The following is a 15,368-nucleotide window of genomic DNA, read 5'->3' on the forward strand; positions in this document are numbered from 1 at the left end:
TAGTAATTTTATTTTTTGGTTTTGCCATATTTATGAAGTGAAAACTCAAATAATTATGCTCATAACAGATGGCTTGATAAAATATGTAAATCTTCTGATGACATAATATTTAATTTCAGTGCAATTTAAAGTATGTAAGCAACTCTTGAAATTTTTGAGACAGCTGCAGAGAGTATACACTAAAAAACAATTATTTGTTAGATATGTAAATTTGAACTATTTTATGTGCCCACAGATGATAATTTGTGGCAATTATTGCAATTTGTCTATCATAAAAAAATTTTAGAAAGAAAGGAAAAGGGAATTGGGGCATTATCATACTGTGGTTTTCTATGACTTTGAAGTGAGGCTAAATCAGAAAGAATAGCTTCCACATCTACAATTAGCTCATGGAAATGAAGCTTCATCTTGTGCCACTATATTCAGATGGCTTACAGTATTTTATAGAGGTAAAAAATCTGTGATGGTTGAAAAACATACAGGAAGTCCTCTGTCAGCTATAGTCTCAAAAAATGTGTCAGTCATATGAAAAATCTTTATGAGATAATCGTGTCAACCAAGTGATGCAGAAGGAACTTAACATTAGATGCACAGTCAACATAAAATTATTCATTAAAAACGTCATATAAAAAAGTTAATTGGTTGTTGAGTCTTCCATTCATTAACTAAACCACTAAACTAAAAACCAGAACATGTTAGAATCAATTAAGAAATGCCAAAATTACCTAATGATGATGGACACTACATTATTTCTAGAACCATAACTGAAAATGAAATGTATATATCATTTTTTGACATTCCAATGCATCAAAAAAATTAACAATGGATTTTTGAAGATGACCTGTAACATGCAATGGTGTAAAGCAGTTCTTCAGAAATACAGGACTGGTTAAAGCCATCAAGTTAGAGGATATAATATAGTTACAACAGCAAACTGGATGTCATCCAGAAATTCTTCAAGAAATGAATATTAGGGGGCTCATATTTCACCATGATAATGCATCTTCTCATTTAACATGACTGAGACTCATTTAACATGACTTTAATTTCTTGAGCAAAAACATGTCAAACATCAAAGTGATAGAAATTCACTATGTTCTCCTGATCTTTCTGATCTCCTGATCTGATGGACCTCTGGCTATTTTGTAACTAAAACAAAATTTACATGAGTGTCATTTTCAAAGATAAGTCTGATAAAGCTATAAAAGCATGTTTTTCATAAATTACAAGAAATGGATGGTTTGAAGCATTTAATTCTTTGAAAAATTCACCAATAAAATGCATTGATATAGGAGGAAACTACTTTGTACAGAACATTTTGTAAGTTTAACTTGTACCATTTAGCTGTATCTATTTATTATAAAAATTTAAGAGGGACTTTCATAATAAAAATAGTTTAATGGTCTTGTTAATTCAAAATTTTAATAAATAATCTTGTGATGTACTAAATATTTTTCTACAAATATTAAAAAATGTGAAATCTTTCATCAAGAAGAAAAGTGGGCTTTTAAATGTGTCATTTAATACAGCTGCTTTTTGATAACCAAACAAAATGAAACATACCTATGTGAAATTTAAAATTAGGCACACTCAAAAAAAGAAAAGCAAACTTTTTTTTTTTTTTTTTTTTTTTTGGCTCCTTGAAAAACAGGAACCTTTATTTGACTGCATTTGAAACTGATAGCTCTGTTTGAAACAAGTGCCAAAACAAGGTTGTTTTTTTGCATAATTTTGCATAATAAAAGTTACTTACTTGTTTTTTTCTGTAGTGTTTTTTGTTTTATATTCTGCTAATTTGCTCATTTGTATGCTATGAAAAACTTATGAAATTTAACATAAATACTTTCAATCCTCAATCATATAATATTTAAATTTAAAAATTAACTTAAATAAAAAAACAGAAAATTTAATATATTTGCACTTATTTGGTAACATTTTGATGTTTTTGCCCAGTGCACTAAAGTATTATTTTTGATTTGTTGTAAATACAATAATATGTATAACGAGATAAAAAAGTTAATCTTTTTGTAAGATAAATAAACATTAATGTATTGCTGTATGTATAAGCTGCATCATTAATTTTTACCTCTAATTAAAAAAAAATTAAAAAATTCCTGAAGATAAGCTGCTGGTAACCTGTGCACTATCTATGATCCTCCCCGCCCCATTTTGGAGGCATGAAAACAGCTAAAATGAAAATGGTATTTACTACATATTGAAACAAAATTTTTACTGTCAGTCAAAGGGAACATGTTTTTGTGTTTGCTTGGGATTTAAAATGTGCATTTTAGTAAAATTGTTTGCATGAGATTTTCTTCCAAATGACTTCAAACACAACTACAGCGAGTCTGTGTGATAGTCACACAACAACAATGGATTATTACATTTAGTTGTTAAATGGGTGTTACTGTGTTGCCACATGTTTGTATGTACCTATTTCATCATATTTTGCGTACACACACACAAAAAAAAAAAAAAAAAGAGAGATGAAAATGACAGGCAAAAAACACCTGATTTTCATTTCCTTTTTTGTGAAAAAAAAAAAGTGTAGCTTATGCGCAAGATAAAACAGTATTGATAGTTATTATTTTATATGTGTTAATTATATTCATTGTGAATATCCTTATAATCATTACAGATTCTCATCTTCAAATTGCGCTCATAGCTTTGTTCTGTGAAATGATGTACAGGTATATTACAATATTTTTTCATTTTGTCATGCATTGTATCTTAATTCATCATTTATCATATTGAATCTATTGCATATAAAATGCTTCTTTAAAAATCTACATGCATTTATAAATTATAGAATGAAAAGTTAATTTGCATATATGGCATTTATTTAAAACATTTAATGCTTTCTTTTTGATTTCAAGTTTTCAGTTTATTTCATTTTCAGGTCTGCGTAAGATGCAAACATTAAAAATGTCAGTTTACAGCGAGTGTATCAATCGTGTATACTTTTGTGTAGACTAATTTAATTATACCTGAACCTTAATATATATGTATTATTTTGTATATGTATGTAGGGAAACATTTCCATTTAGTTAAAGGATGGGTGGTGCTTTGATTTAAATTTGAAGCTTAATTATAAATTAAAAACTTGAATTGTACCCTTCAGAGTGCAGGATGTTACAATTTGCATTGATCTTTAAAATACTGATAGTACTGGCTAAATTAAAAAAAAAAAAAAATCCTATTGATAAATTGTCTAGAAAATACAACGTGAACAAATTATTAGTCAGGCTGATCATTTCAAAACTCGGTACCAGGATTCCAAAGAACAGCAAACACATCAGCGGATGGTATAAACGCATAACTATGAAAACCTATTTTTTTACACATGTGCATACTGTTAATTATTTCCATGGGCCTTGAAATATTAAATCTGGGCCTCTGCAGAATTGTTTTTGTAAATTGGTCAGATCAACTACATTTCTGTCTGCACTAAAAGCTAACTAATGGTAGTATAAAGAACTTGTTGACATTATTTTTGTATTTTCTGTGGGCCTATCCTACGTAGCTTCTTTGTTCAAAAGAGTACTAGTTCTATGATGGTGCTAGCAACAAAATTGTAATACTTAAAGTATTTAAGGAAGTGCTTGCATTCTCATGGAATATATATTATATTCTTAAATAGTAGTACAAAAATGAGTTAGCATTTAAATCAGGCAGACCAGCAGTGGGTCCACATGTGGAACTACAATGGGTGTTTGCAAGCTATACGTGGCTTTCAAATTTCATTAACCCCTTCGAGCCGGGTAGTGAAAACGTGCGCTTATCGCGGAGGCCGGCAGTGTCTTACGCGAGCGTCTCTCCAGGGCCGGGAGCTTTTTTGCTACTAAGCCTAAATCCATGAAATTTCCGAAGTATCAACGCATTGTTTAATAATGCTCTATAGAGTATTTAAACGGCTTATGCTTTATGAATATTTTTATATATATACTTTAATTACCTTATCTCTTGTTTAAATACATATTTTACACATTTTATTTTAATTACTCACCATTTTATGACTTTTAACATTATACATCTGAAAACTAAATATAGTACTTAAAATTCTCTTTTCATATGAAAAATTTGAAAACAGGGATCTACACACAGTCCTACGTTACATTCCTTAAACTCGTAATAACTCATTTGCCATTTTGGAGGATTTTTCCGGGAATGTGAACAAACGAAGCATCGTCGTCTCATTTTCTTATCAGTCTCTTCTGAAGAAAGTTTTGGAAAATGCCTTTCAGTTAATCTTTCAGAATCAATATCAGAATATCAGAATCAATATCTGAAATATTTTGCATCATTTCTGCTATTTCATGCTCTGTTAAACATTTTCGACGCTTCGACATTGAAACGGTAAAAACAGAAAGAATTCACGTCTAACAAGATCTAATTATTTTCTAAAAACTGAACTGCAAAACAAAATACTCAACGCTTTAGCGCATATAAAACTTCTACTTACAATAAACAACTACCACATGCGAATAAAGTGCGATTTAAAGAGACGTAATAAATCAAGCCATTCGGAAACATTTAGTTCCCCGTTTGTTTATACAATCAAAAACACGTGTATGTGAGTCATGCTTCTCTCATTTCGAGTAGAAGGTCTAATGTACATGTACCTGAAACCATATGGACATACAGTGCCATCTTGTGGCGGAAATTATAGTTTGAAAAACGTTCCAGGACACTGGCACAAATACGTGACAGTCGGTAGTAAACGGGAAAATCCTGTCACACCTGCGTGTCGGCCGGGAGGTGAGTGTGTTCGTTGCTGGCACGTAGACGTGACAGTCGGCACGAAGGGGTTAATGCATTTCAAGTTGTATAACTGAAAAAATGAATGAAAAGGTGTGCATGAGTGACACTGAATATGAAATGACAAGTGGTTTGATGATTTTTAGTGGATAATTATGTTGAACTGGGCATGTATTTTTAAGGCCAAAACTAGTTAAAAAACGATGTATTAAAGATTGGCAACATTTGAAATTAAATTGATATTTAAGCATCTCTACTCATAAAGCAATACCGTAATTCACTTCAGAAGTTTTTATGAGTAAAATTATATAAACAGCAAAAAATATGAGACATTGGTTGTACTTTGATGAGAGCAGTTTGAGTATATCTCTTCCTCCCAATGGTGAGTCCTCAGCCGACTTGGGCTTGGCCACTACTAAGGTCAGAAGCAGTAGTCACTTTATTGTGGAGGCACCCAATAGTGGGCCACCTTTGGCTCCTATGAAGGGACAGACGGTTACAACCATGTCTTCTCTGGGATTCGAACCTGGGCCCTTTGGTATTGCAGTCAGCTTCCCCAACCACTATACCATCTGAGCGATATAGAGTATATTCAAGATTTCAAAATAATAATAATAATAATAATAATAATAATAAAACAGCATTTAGTCTATTTTTTAGTGCTAATTTCTGTTAAAGTTACATTCGGGTATGTTAGGTGAGAAAAAATGTTTTTAGTGACTTTCATAAGTTCTGCTTAGTGAACGGAAAGTTTCCAGTGTTTCATGAACATTCCATCTTCATATTTTTTCTCATTGAAAGTATGTTTATTTGATTACAAATTTGCATTATATGAAGTATCAGAAATTAAAATAAGAACAAATTCAGGTGAATGTCTCAAATATACTCCTGGTACTCTTTGCACTGTAGTTGTATCCATCAAAGTAATTATAAATGCATAGGTTTTTTTAAAAAAGTGATTTTATTTCTAATATAAAAAAGTGTTATGCTGATATTGTAATTTTATTAGAAGCAAACCTAACATGTAGTTTACATTGTGATCAAATATAAATGTTATTGTTTATTATCCTCGGCATAAATGATGTAACATTTGCCAAATTATTGTTGGGGTGATGTCATGTGCAAGTTCTAAAAGGTCAGGTATCCTTGATCTACATCTTTTCGTGACTTCGCACATTCTCAGAGAGGCAGTTTTCCCTCCTCCACTAGTGTAATATATCCTTTCTTACTACCACACAGACATAGTCAAGGCAAATTCACTTGGCTTAGTTCCAGATTATCCATTGGCTTCTTAGATCTCCGAATTTCTAACCTAGTGAATTTTCTATGGAATGGTATTTAAAGAAACATCAGATCTGTGAATCTAGGCCAAATACATAGAGGGTCCCCCCTCTGCATATGTTCAGTAAATGCGACTTGTAGTTCCTGCATTAGCCCTTCAACATCTTACAGAATTGACACTTCATCATGAGCAGAATATTGATTAGAGGGGTAGAAGAGGATCAAGATGATATTTGATGCTTGTAATGTTTTGGCTATTCATTGTACTTTTTAACATCAATAATTTTGTGTGTGTGTTAAACTGTTAGTTTTTTATTTTGTAGATTTGATTCTGGAACTCATTCTTATATGATTTCATTTTAGATTTCCAAATTTTTCTGTTGGTGTATTTACAAGAGAAAGTGTGCGTGAAGCCTTAAAAAGTGGTATAACAGCTGATCAGGTTTGAAGAAGTCTTTCGCTTTCTTTGCTAATTGGAAATTAACTTACATTTTAATTGAAATAAATAAATTAATTCTGAGTGTTTAAATTAATTTACTGCTTCTCCCTAGTGTTAAGCTGTAACAAATAACTGGAAGTCTCTGATTTAACTGAAAGAAATTAACTCTCATTTTCAAATTTTTTGTTTCCATAACATAAGATTATTTTTTTTAATTACTTATATGCAGAAGTTCATTTACTGTAATTTTTGGATTATGAGAAAGTATTTTCTGTCTATGTATTATTTTATTGCTGGCTATTTGTTCTGAAATTTCATTACACAAATTGGTTTTCTATCTTTTTTCTCCCCTCTAGATAATAAAATTTTTACAAATGCATGCTCATCCTGAAATGTTGAAACAGGTACAGTACTCATTTTATTACTCAACGGTGTGCATACATAATTATTGAACTATTTTGTATACCATTATCATGATTAAATCATGTAGAGTTGTTTTATAGTTCTCAAAATGGAATTCCATGTTGAGATCACAAAATGTTCATTAATTTTTACCAGATTTCTCTTCTAATTATGTAGTTTTTGTCCATTATTAGTATTATATTGAAATAAGATTTTGTACTTTGCTAATTTTTTAAATTTTGTTTTGAAATTCTATTATTTCTTACTGTTTAAAGAAAGGTACAATAGGAAAACTTAACTATTCAGGGAGAGAATGCTGAATTTTATTTAATTGAAATATGAGTATTCAGTGAACATGAACATCTGTATGCTGCATTTCCATGAAATTTAGTAATTAAAAAGTTCCTGAAGACCTGGAATTGAGAAATTAATGTTATTAAAAACCCGTGGACATATACTAAAGAATTTATCATGATTGATTCCATTTGATAGGAATTAACAGTTTTGAATGGTGCAAAAAAAGTTCTGTAATTTGGTCTCGTGCTTCCTTCATCTTCTCAAGCCAACATTAAATCAAAGCCATCCTCGGCTCATCTGCAAGCAACTCAGCCCCTGTACCATTGCTGTGCTCTGTAGAAATCTAATAAAAATTGAAATGCAGGGTTTTTGACATCTGTGTCCCATGCATTAAAACTTCTTGATGCTTACGAAGACTCACCTCCCAGTGCTAATGCTGTGGAGGATGTAGTGAGTTTTGAACTGCTACCAAAAGCACAAAGTAAAATTCCGTGCACATGAAATAAATGAGGAGCCATTGCAAGTCAACAGCTGCCAGTGCATTTTGAAGGCATACACTATCACTGGCAGATTCAAGTTGTGTGCAGCTGGAATGTTCCATGAACATGAAAAAAAAAAAAAAAAAGCTCTGGTTGATTGTATCAGTGGTTATATACTTGTCTAAAAGATTAAGCCATGCATCTCTAAGTACATTCCATGTTGAGGGAAAACCACTCAACATGGAATGGCTTAGAGATGCATGGCTGCAATTAATGGCTTTTTAAATGGATTATGGCTGCTTGGGTTATACCTTATTACTTGGATAACTGTAGCAATTTTAGAGCTAATACATGCTGCAGAGCTCCGACCCCCTGGGAATGAGTACTTTTATTAAACCTAAACTTATCAGACCTTATGTCCATATTATGTGGTGACTCTGTATAACTTTCATCTGATTGTGTGGGCTTGTCCCGCAATGTATCTTTTAAGTATTTGTCTTATCAACTGTCGATGATAGGTTGCATGCCTATTATATCGTAAGGGGTGATGAGGAATCAAGGTTTGACTTTGGAGAGGAAGCCTGAGAAATGGCTACCACATCCAAGAAGGGCAGCAGGCATAGCTACCCACTACTAGAATAGGGAAGAAGTGATAAAAATTATAACATGGGAGACTTTTGAGACCTCGTAATTGGAATGAGTACACTTTAAATTCTCTAATGAGGATCAATTGGAGGGCAAGTTTGATGCCAGCAGCTGTGGTAATTCCAGCTCCTATGGCATATCTAATTTGTCATTACAAATAGTGATGACAAATTAGATATGCCATAGGAGCTGGAATTACCACAGCTGCTGGCATCAAACTTGCCCTCCAATTGATCATAATTTGCATAATTATCCAATTGATCATAATGCATCAACATTTCCGATATCTCTGTATTCTAAATTGGTATATTATTGTTGAAAATTAGAAGAATCATTAAATTACAGAGTTATTACAGATATGCTGTATATAACTGTATTTAAATACTGTAGTGATAATTTGATGTACATGAATGAGTTATATAAAACTGTGATAAGAAAAATTTTTATTAGTAACTTGGAAGTTGCAATATCATATCTTGTAGATAGTCATAATAAAATATTCAGATCACTTATTCAGTGTGATGTTTTTGCCATAAAAATCCCTGAAAATATATGTAACTTTGTAATTTCTTCTGATATTTTAGTGCTACTGCTAAACTAATTATTATTGGCTGTATTTAAGAACACCAACTAGGGCTTCCTGTATGTCTCTTTAAAGAAGCATAAAAAACAGAATCTAAATTGATCATTGAAGGTAATTTGTCCCCAATTTTCCCTTCATATAAAACTACAAATTCCTAATGTTAGATTAGCTTTAAAAACTGTGTAAAATTACCTATGGAGGTTTTTAATGGAGGGGGGGAAATTACAACATTGATCATTCTGTACATTTCAATGAAAAATTGAAATCAGTCATTGCCCTTGTAAAATATATTGATCTTGAATGAATGATATTTGTCGAAACTTTAAAATATTCCATGTGTTACTTGGTCAACAACGTGGTTATGCTTGATGCTTCAAGTGATTCATAACAATGAAAGAAAAAGCTGCCATTAGAAGCAAAAACTTATTGCATTAAAGATTTGTTAGCACAGAGAGAATTATTTTGCCTCTGTTTTTTATGCAATTGAATCTCGATGAAAAGATATTGTTACGAAATGTACAGGCGCGGTAAGATAGCTTCCCTGCAAAGCAGTTTTAGGGTTGCCATAAAATGGCAAGGGAATGCAAGGTTGCCACATTTGGCAAGAAACCACCTATTTGGCAACAAAATTGGCGATATACCATGGACAGATGGAAAACCTTCTGGAACGAATTCTTACTGGTTTAGCCCAGAATGTTCTCAAACACAAGCCGAAAGCTATATTAACCCTGCTGGTTCACAGTCAGTTAGTGTGTGTGTGCCTCGAGAGTGCAAAATAGTTAGTCTCGAGTCAATCGAGTTGACAGCCAGGCAGCGAGTGCCGAGTGGGTCGTCGAGTGCACCGACGGAGGCTGTTAGTGTATCGCGATTAGTACATCGTCGAAAGAGCATGTTGAGCTCCGGCAATGACTGAACCGAAGAGTCGCGAGCTGTGCTCATGTGTCGTTGAGTGCATCGCGAGTTGTAGCGTGGAGAGTCTTGAGAGTATGTGGAGTTCCGAGAACGACCAAGCAGAGACGGGAGCTGTACTCTAGTGCTTTGCCGTGAAGCTGTCTCCACTGTGATAGCCTGATAACCTGGAGGCTGCATCACTGATCGTGTCAGCGTGTTTATAGTAGTTCATCGACGACTGTAAAACGTGTTTTTTAGCTGTCCTGACAATACTGGCCAATGAAGTGTGTTTCGATACTTCATCAGGTGTCATCATTATTCACTCCAAATCCACACGAACCCCGTACGAACGTGAAGGAAGGTGCCATTTGGCGAGAAATCACCCATTTGGTGACATTTGGCAACCCTGCCTTCCCTTGCCATTTTATGGCAACCCTAAAACTGCTTTGCAGGGAAGCTATCTTACCGCGCCTGTACATTTTGTAACAATATTGACAAAAAGTGGTAATTGTTTCATGTACTTTTGGGAAAGTTTCTTCTTTTATTAGATGCAAGCTAAAGGTTGTATCTTAATTGAATTAGATGCCAAAAAATAAATGTCAGGTGAAAATATTTAATGTGTCAAGAATGAAATTGAAAAGGGAACTTAGATTCCCTAAAAGAGTGATTATTAAGTTTCTGGGTGACCTGGACTGAAGGCACCTTTATTGTGGGACCATAATTGTGCTACAAAAATTCTTATTTGAGGTTCTTCAATGAATGTAAATCTTCAACTTTGAAATTCATACTTAGCATTTTTAAAAAAAAATTTCATAATTTTATAGCACTGTGTTGTCATTCTTTTTTATAAATTTCAAATTGTGTCCAATCATGCATCACTTCATATTTCAATTTATTGGAAGGTCAATAATTCTTAAAATTGTAAAATAATCTGTAAACGAAATTGATGATTCTAATCTGAGCATTTTTTTTTAATATAGAAACCAATCTTACCTCCAACTGTTGTGGACCAAATTCGATTATGGGAAATGGAACGAGATCGTTTTAAGTTCACGGAAGGTGTCTTATACAGCCAGTTCTTATCACAAAGTGATTTTGAGTTGCTTTGTAACTACGCACAGGTACTTTATTTTTTAGATGATATTTATGATATCATGAATAATATGTTTACATGACAAAATTTATGATATCCTAAAAGCTAGAAATATTTTCAGTGATGTTCATAATTTATGCTTACATACATAATACACATAATTGCCAACTGTCTTGTTTTCACCAGAGACTTCTGTTTTTCAACACGTCTCGGTTTCATCATTCAGACATTAATAAGGAAAATGTTTCCCAGTAAAAAATGAAGTTTATTGAATTCATGAAGTGTAAATTGGACAAATTCCTTTCCCTGTGCTTTAATGATTTTCAGCATAATTTTTTATATTAACCGTTTCTCACATTATTATTACTATCATAAACAATAAAAAATAGCAATAATTAAACTGCATATTGGGGGGGACTTGGTATATTCATGGCATTTTCTTTGTGGTTTCAAGGCGCAACCACTGAGCCTCTTCACAATGGTGTTTGCTTACTTTTCAAATAGGAATGTTTATTTTTATCTGGATATAGATAAGGGGCTTTGAAACTACAGTGTTATTTTATTACTAAACAATACATACACCTGCCCAGTGAAAAAGTGTTTCTTTTCCAGAAATTTTTCTCTGACCTCAACATGCTTGCTTCCTATGCTATTATTGTGATTTTATAAATTATTTTGTGTGGTTTAAATATAATATATTTTGCTAAAATTAAAAATAGAAATCGTGTAAAAGCTTTATTTAAATTTAAAATATTTTATAAATATTTTGGGATGAAATACGAATAAAATAAATACAAATGAGAAACAAAAGATTCATACCAAAGCCAAAAAAGACCAAGCGCCCTCCCTGTTAACATAAAAATCCACAAATTTCATGTGCCAAACAAAAAGAGACTAAAAAACGCTGGACATATACCCGTAAAATGCAAATTTAGGCAGTGTACATTTTGTAGCACAAGCATCAGGATGTTGGGGGTTTAATTTTTGAATTTAATAGTTAAAAATACTTTGCTTACCACCTATTTTCCTCTTGCGTACCACTGGTTGAGAACCCCTGATCTAGAAGTCCTGAGAAACTTTAGATGAAAATTATTTCTTTTAAATTAAAAGATGCCAAAGCAGAAATCTATTTCAAATTTCTATCACATGTTGAAATATTGCGAAGTTTCTGTCAGATTAGAAAGTACATGAAATTTTCCATAAAAAAAAATCTGGGTGGGGTACAGATTAGTGTAGATACTGTGTTAACTTGGGGAAAAATTTCTTTTTTATTGTTTTTTTTAAATTTTATGCCAAAATGAGGAATGGCAAATGCAAATTTCTAAATGTACTTTTGAGCATCATGTTCATAAAAGTCCTTTATGTGAACTTTGTTTGCAACCATTGGTTCTAGATCCATTGATCTTCAAGTAGCAAAACCATTGGTTGACTATCCGTCTTCAAATAACAGAAATGTTTTAAATAAATAATGCAAAATTTTCATGTCTTACCATGTTTAGATTTTTCATGTTTCATCTTTAATTTAAACCAATTTTGAAAGAATTATAAAATCTAAACTGACATATCTAATTTTTAAGTTTGTAATTTTTTTTAAAATTATCTTTAAAAAGGAAACACTTTTTGAACTGAAGTTCTTTACGTTTGAAAATTGAAGGTCTTTTATATGTAAAAATGTCTAACTTATCACTTCTTGTGAGCAGTCGGTTAAAATAAAAATTAGGATCATTTTATGTAGTTTTATTACCATATTGAATGTCATTCAGCGATATTCCTTTTTGATTTACCAGTACGTAGCAAACATTTTTTACAATATAATTTTGTTGTGTTGTTATGCCAGAAGCATTTTCACACCAATAATTTATAATTTTTCAGATATAAAAAAAATGTATCGGTAACATTAACATGCAATTTTATTGCTTTAAGATCACAATCTGATAGTCATACAAAAATTTCATTGCACTAAAAATATTTTTTGTTCTTAATTTATGCAAAAAATGTTACAAGTTGTATATGTCCCAATAAATGAAGCTTGTCACTGCTTTCTAGAGCATGAACTTTGTAAGAGTCTGTGAATAAGATCTCATTTTTCAAAATGTTTCACAAAGTCTGCATCAGTGCTCATTACACAATCTATTAACATTTGAAATTTTTTACTGAGCTATTATTTCATTTTAGGGAGATATAAATATATATATTTCTCTTTTCAGTTTCTATATGACTTCTGAATTTTCAGAGAGCATAACCTGAAACTTTAAATAGCTTATTTAGTTTTCGTCATATAAGTGTCAAACATTTTGTGGGTGGTAGGTTTTTTTTTTTAAAGCTCAAATGGATTTTAAGACCCAAAGGGCTATTAGTCTCAAAACAGCATTTTGCATCATTTCACTCTCTGCATTGGTTCACTTTTCAAAATGTTGTCACCAAATATTATTGCCTTGTATTATATTTAAAAGAAACTAAATAATAATATGCATGAATGCTTTTTGCATTGTAAAAAAATGAGCACATCTAGAGCCATCAAATTTTGAATAACGTAGTCCTTCAACCAAAAATGAGCACCTGGAAGCAAGAATTTCAAATGTGTTTTATTGTCTACTTCATATTTTTTGAAATTTTAGTGAATTTTTTATTAGCAAACTCAATGATTTCAGTGCAAGCAATGACAACACTGTATGGATAAAAACATTTTTATCTCCAGCGCACGAGACTGTGTATCGGAAATTCTAAAGATATTTTGTGATATTGCTGTTGTATTGGATTTTATGTGGTTCAAGTGTGAAGAACATGATATTTAATAAATAAAGGTAAGACACAAAACATTAAAAAAACACCCTTTTGGACATAATATAAAATTTGAAGGCTTTCAGATTTTCTTCCTTTTCTTTTTCTTTTTTAAAAAAAAATTTTTAAGAATAAATATAAATTTTTATTAAATATAACTATGAAAAGCATAAAACTATGCAAAAAATTAGATTTCATAATTTTTACAATTTTTTTAATTTAAAAATGACAAAACATGAATATTTGCTTCATTTAAAACGTTGTCATAACTAGAAGTATATGTTCATGACCAGTGGCTGCTAAAATAAAGGCCTCATAAGGACTTTTAGGGACACTGTGTATATCTTTTATATTGTATAGGCATGCAGTGCGAAGAAGATAGATTATTACTTACAGTAACTTAATGTGACTTTTTCACAAATTGTAAATAGTGTAAGGGAAATGCAAGTAATGCTAGGAAAAAATAAATTCATAGCCTATGGCATGTAAAATAAATATATAAATCAGATGACAGTTTTGTGTTGTGGAATTTTATATATTGGTTTATTGATTTTTTTTTTTTTTTTTTTTTTTATATATATATATATAAAGGCATTGAAAAGTTGTTTAAAAGAAATTTAAAAGTTTCATATTATCCTTCCTTTGCCAAAATGTTTGCTTAATTTCAAATTGTGTTAAAATGTGTGATAATTAACATAGTTTCTTTTTAATCGAAAATGTTATGTGTCTTGGGTCCAGGACACAGCCTATCTGAAACCTTTCTGCTTCCAGTCAATTTCTGTTTTGAAAATTGATGTCTTCACATCTTGCCAGTAGATGTAATTTTGCAGTACCTTTATTAAACCACCTTCCCATGTGTAGATACAAAATAATCTATGAATATATCCAGTTTTGTTATTATATTCCTAATTATTTATTGGGAAATTTATTTGCAAAGTAATTTTACAATTTTAATTGCAACGAAATCCTAATAGTTTATGCACGTAAATTTCATTTCCTTCCTATTTTTTTTCTATTCTTAATTGTAATTTTTTCATAAAATATTTCTTTTGAGTATTTTTCATATTTATTGTAATGCCTTTCTCTATTGATAAATAATCAACTTTCTTGAGGGAATTTGTGCTTGTATTGCTTTGAAGTGTGTCTTAGTTTACTGTATTGCAGAAAAACTTATTTCTGTAGCAGCAATTGATAAAAACATTAATATTTTCTAGCATGTAAACATAATTAAACATAGAAATCAGTTTATTTATCTAATCTAAAATATAATGCCTCTTGTTTATCACTATCAGAGTAAAAATTTTCAGGTCACTTCAAATCAAATTGTATCAAAATACAAAGCATACGGTTCTTTTAATTCTGACTGTGTTTCAAGAAAGTTTTAATTAAAATATTTCAAAAAGTTCAAATTCTGAGAAAGAGGCCTCCTATTGAAGATCCCTTTGTGAATATATATGTTCAAAATTCCATTAAAAAAAAGCATATTTGAATTCAGTTCTTAGGTACTTTAAAACTTCTACCACTAAATAAAAGTGCTTAGTACTACTAAAAATTAAAGTACAGTAGAAGTCCAGAAATCCGCACAGCTCGGGACCAGAGGTTGTGCGGATTTTAGGATTTTGCAGATTTCAGGACAGAAAAGATAAAACATAATATTCGGACTAAAAGTGCAAAATAATTAAGGCGTTATTAGGTACATTTAGTTAAATTATTATATGC

At 31.3% G+C, this 15,368-nt stretch overlaps 1 protein-coding gene across 1 annotated transcript in view; it reads left to right on the forward strand.

Moving 5' to 3' along the window:
* The window catches only part of mrn (general transcription factor IIH subunit 4 marionette), a 46,770-nt gene that overhangs the window by 29,968 nt on the left and 1,434 nt on the right, over positions 1–15,368 (forward strand). The window contains exons 11-14 of the mRNA XM_085812092.1: positions 2,639–2,690; positions 6,403–6,481; positions 6,835–6,882; positions 10,756–10,896. Coding sequence (XP_085668218.1) covers positions 2,639–2,690; positions 6,403–6,481; positions 6,835–6,882; positions 10,756–10,896 — 320 coding nt within the window. The remainder of the gene's footprint in view (positions 1–2,638; positions 2,691–6,402; positions 6,482–6,834; positions 6,883–10,755; positions 10,897–15,368) is intronic.

The sequence above is a fragment of the Stegodyphus dumicola genome, chromosome 2 (genome assembly GCF_044657685.1).
Source record: "Stegodyphus dumicola isolate Sdum_Otavi_A_Nest chromosome 2, ASM4465768v1".
Taxonomy (NCBI): Eukaryota; Metazoa; Arthropoda; class Arachnida; order Araneae; family Eresidae; genus Stegodyphus; species Stegodyphus dumicola.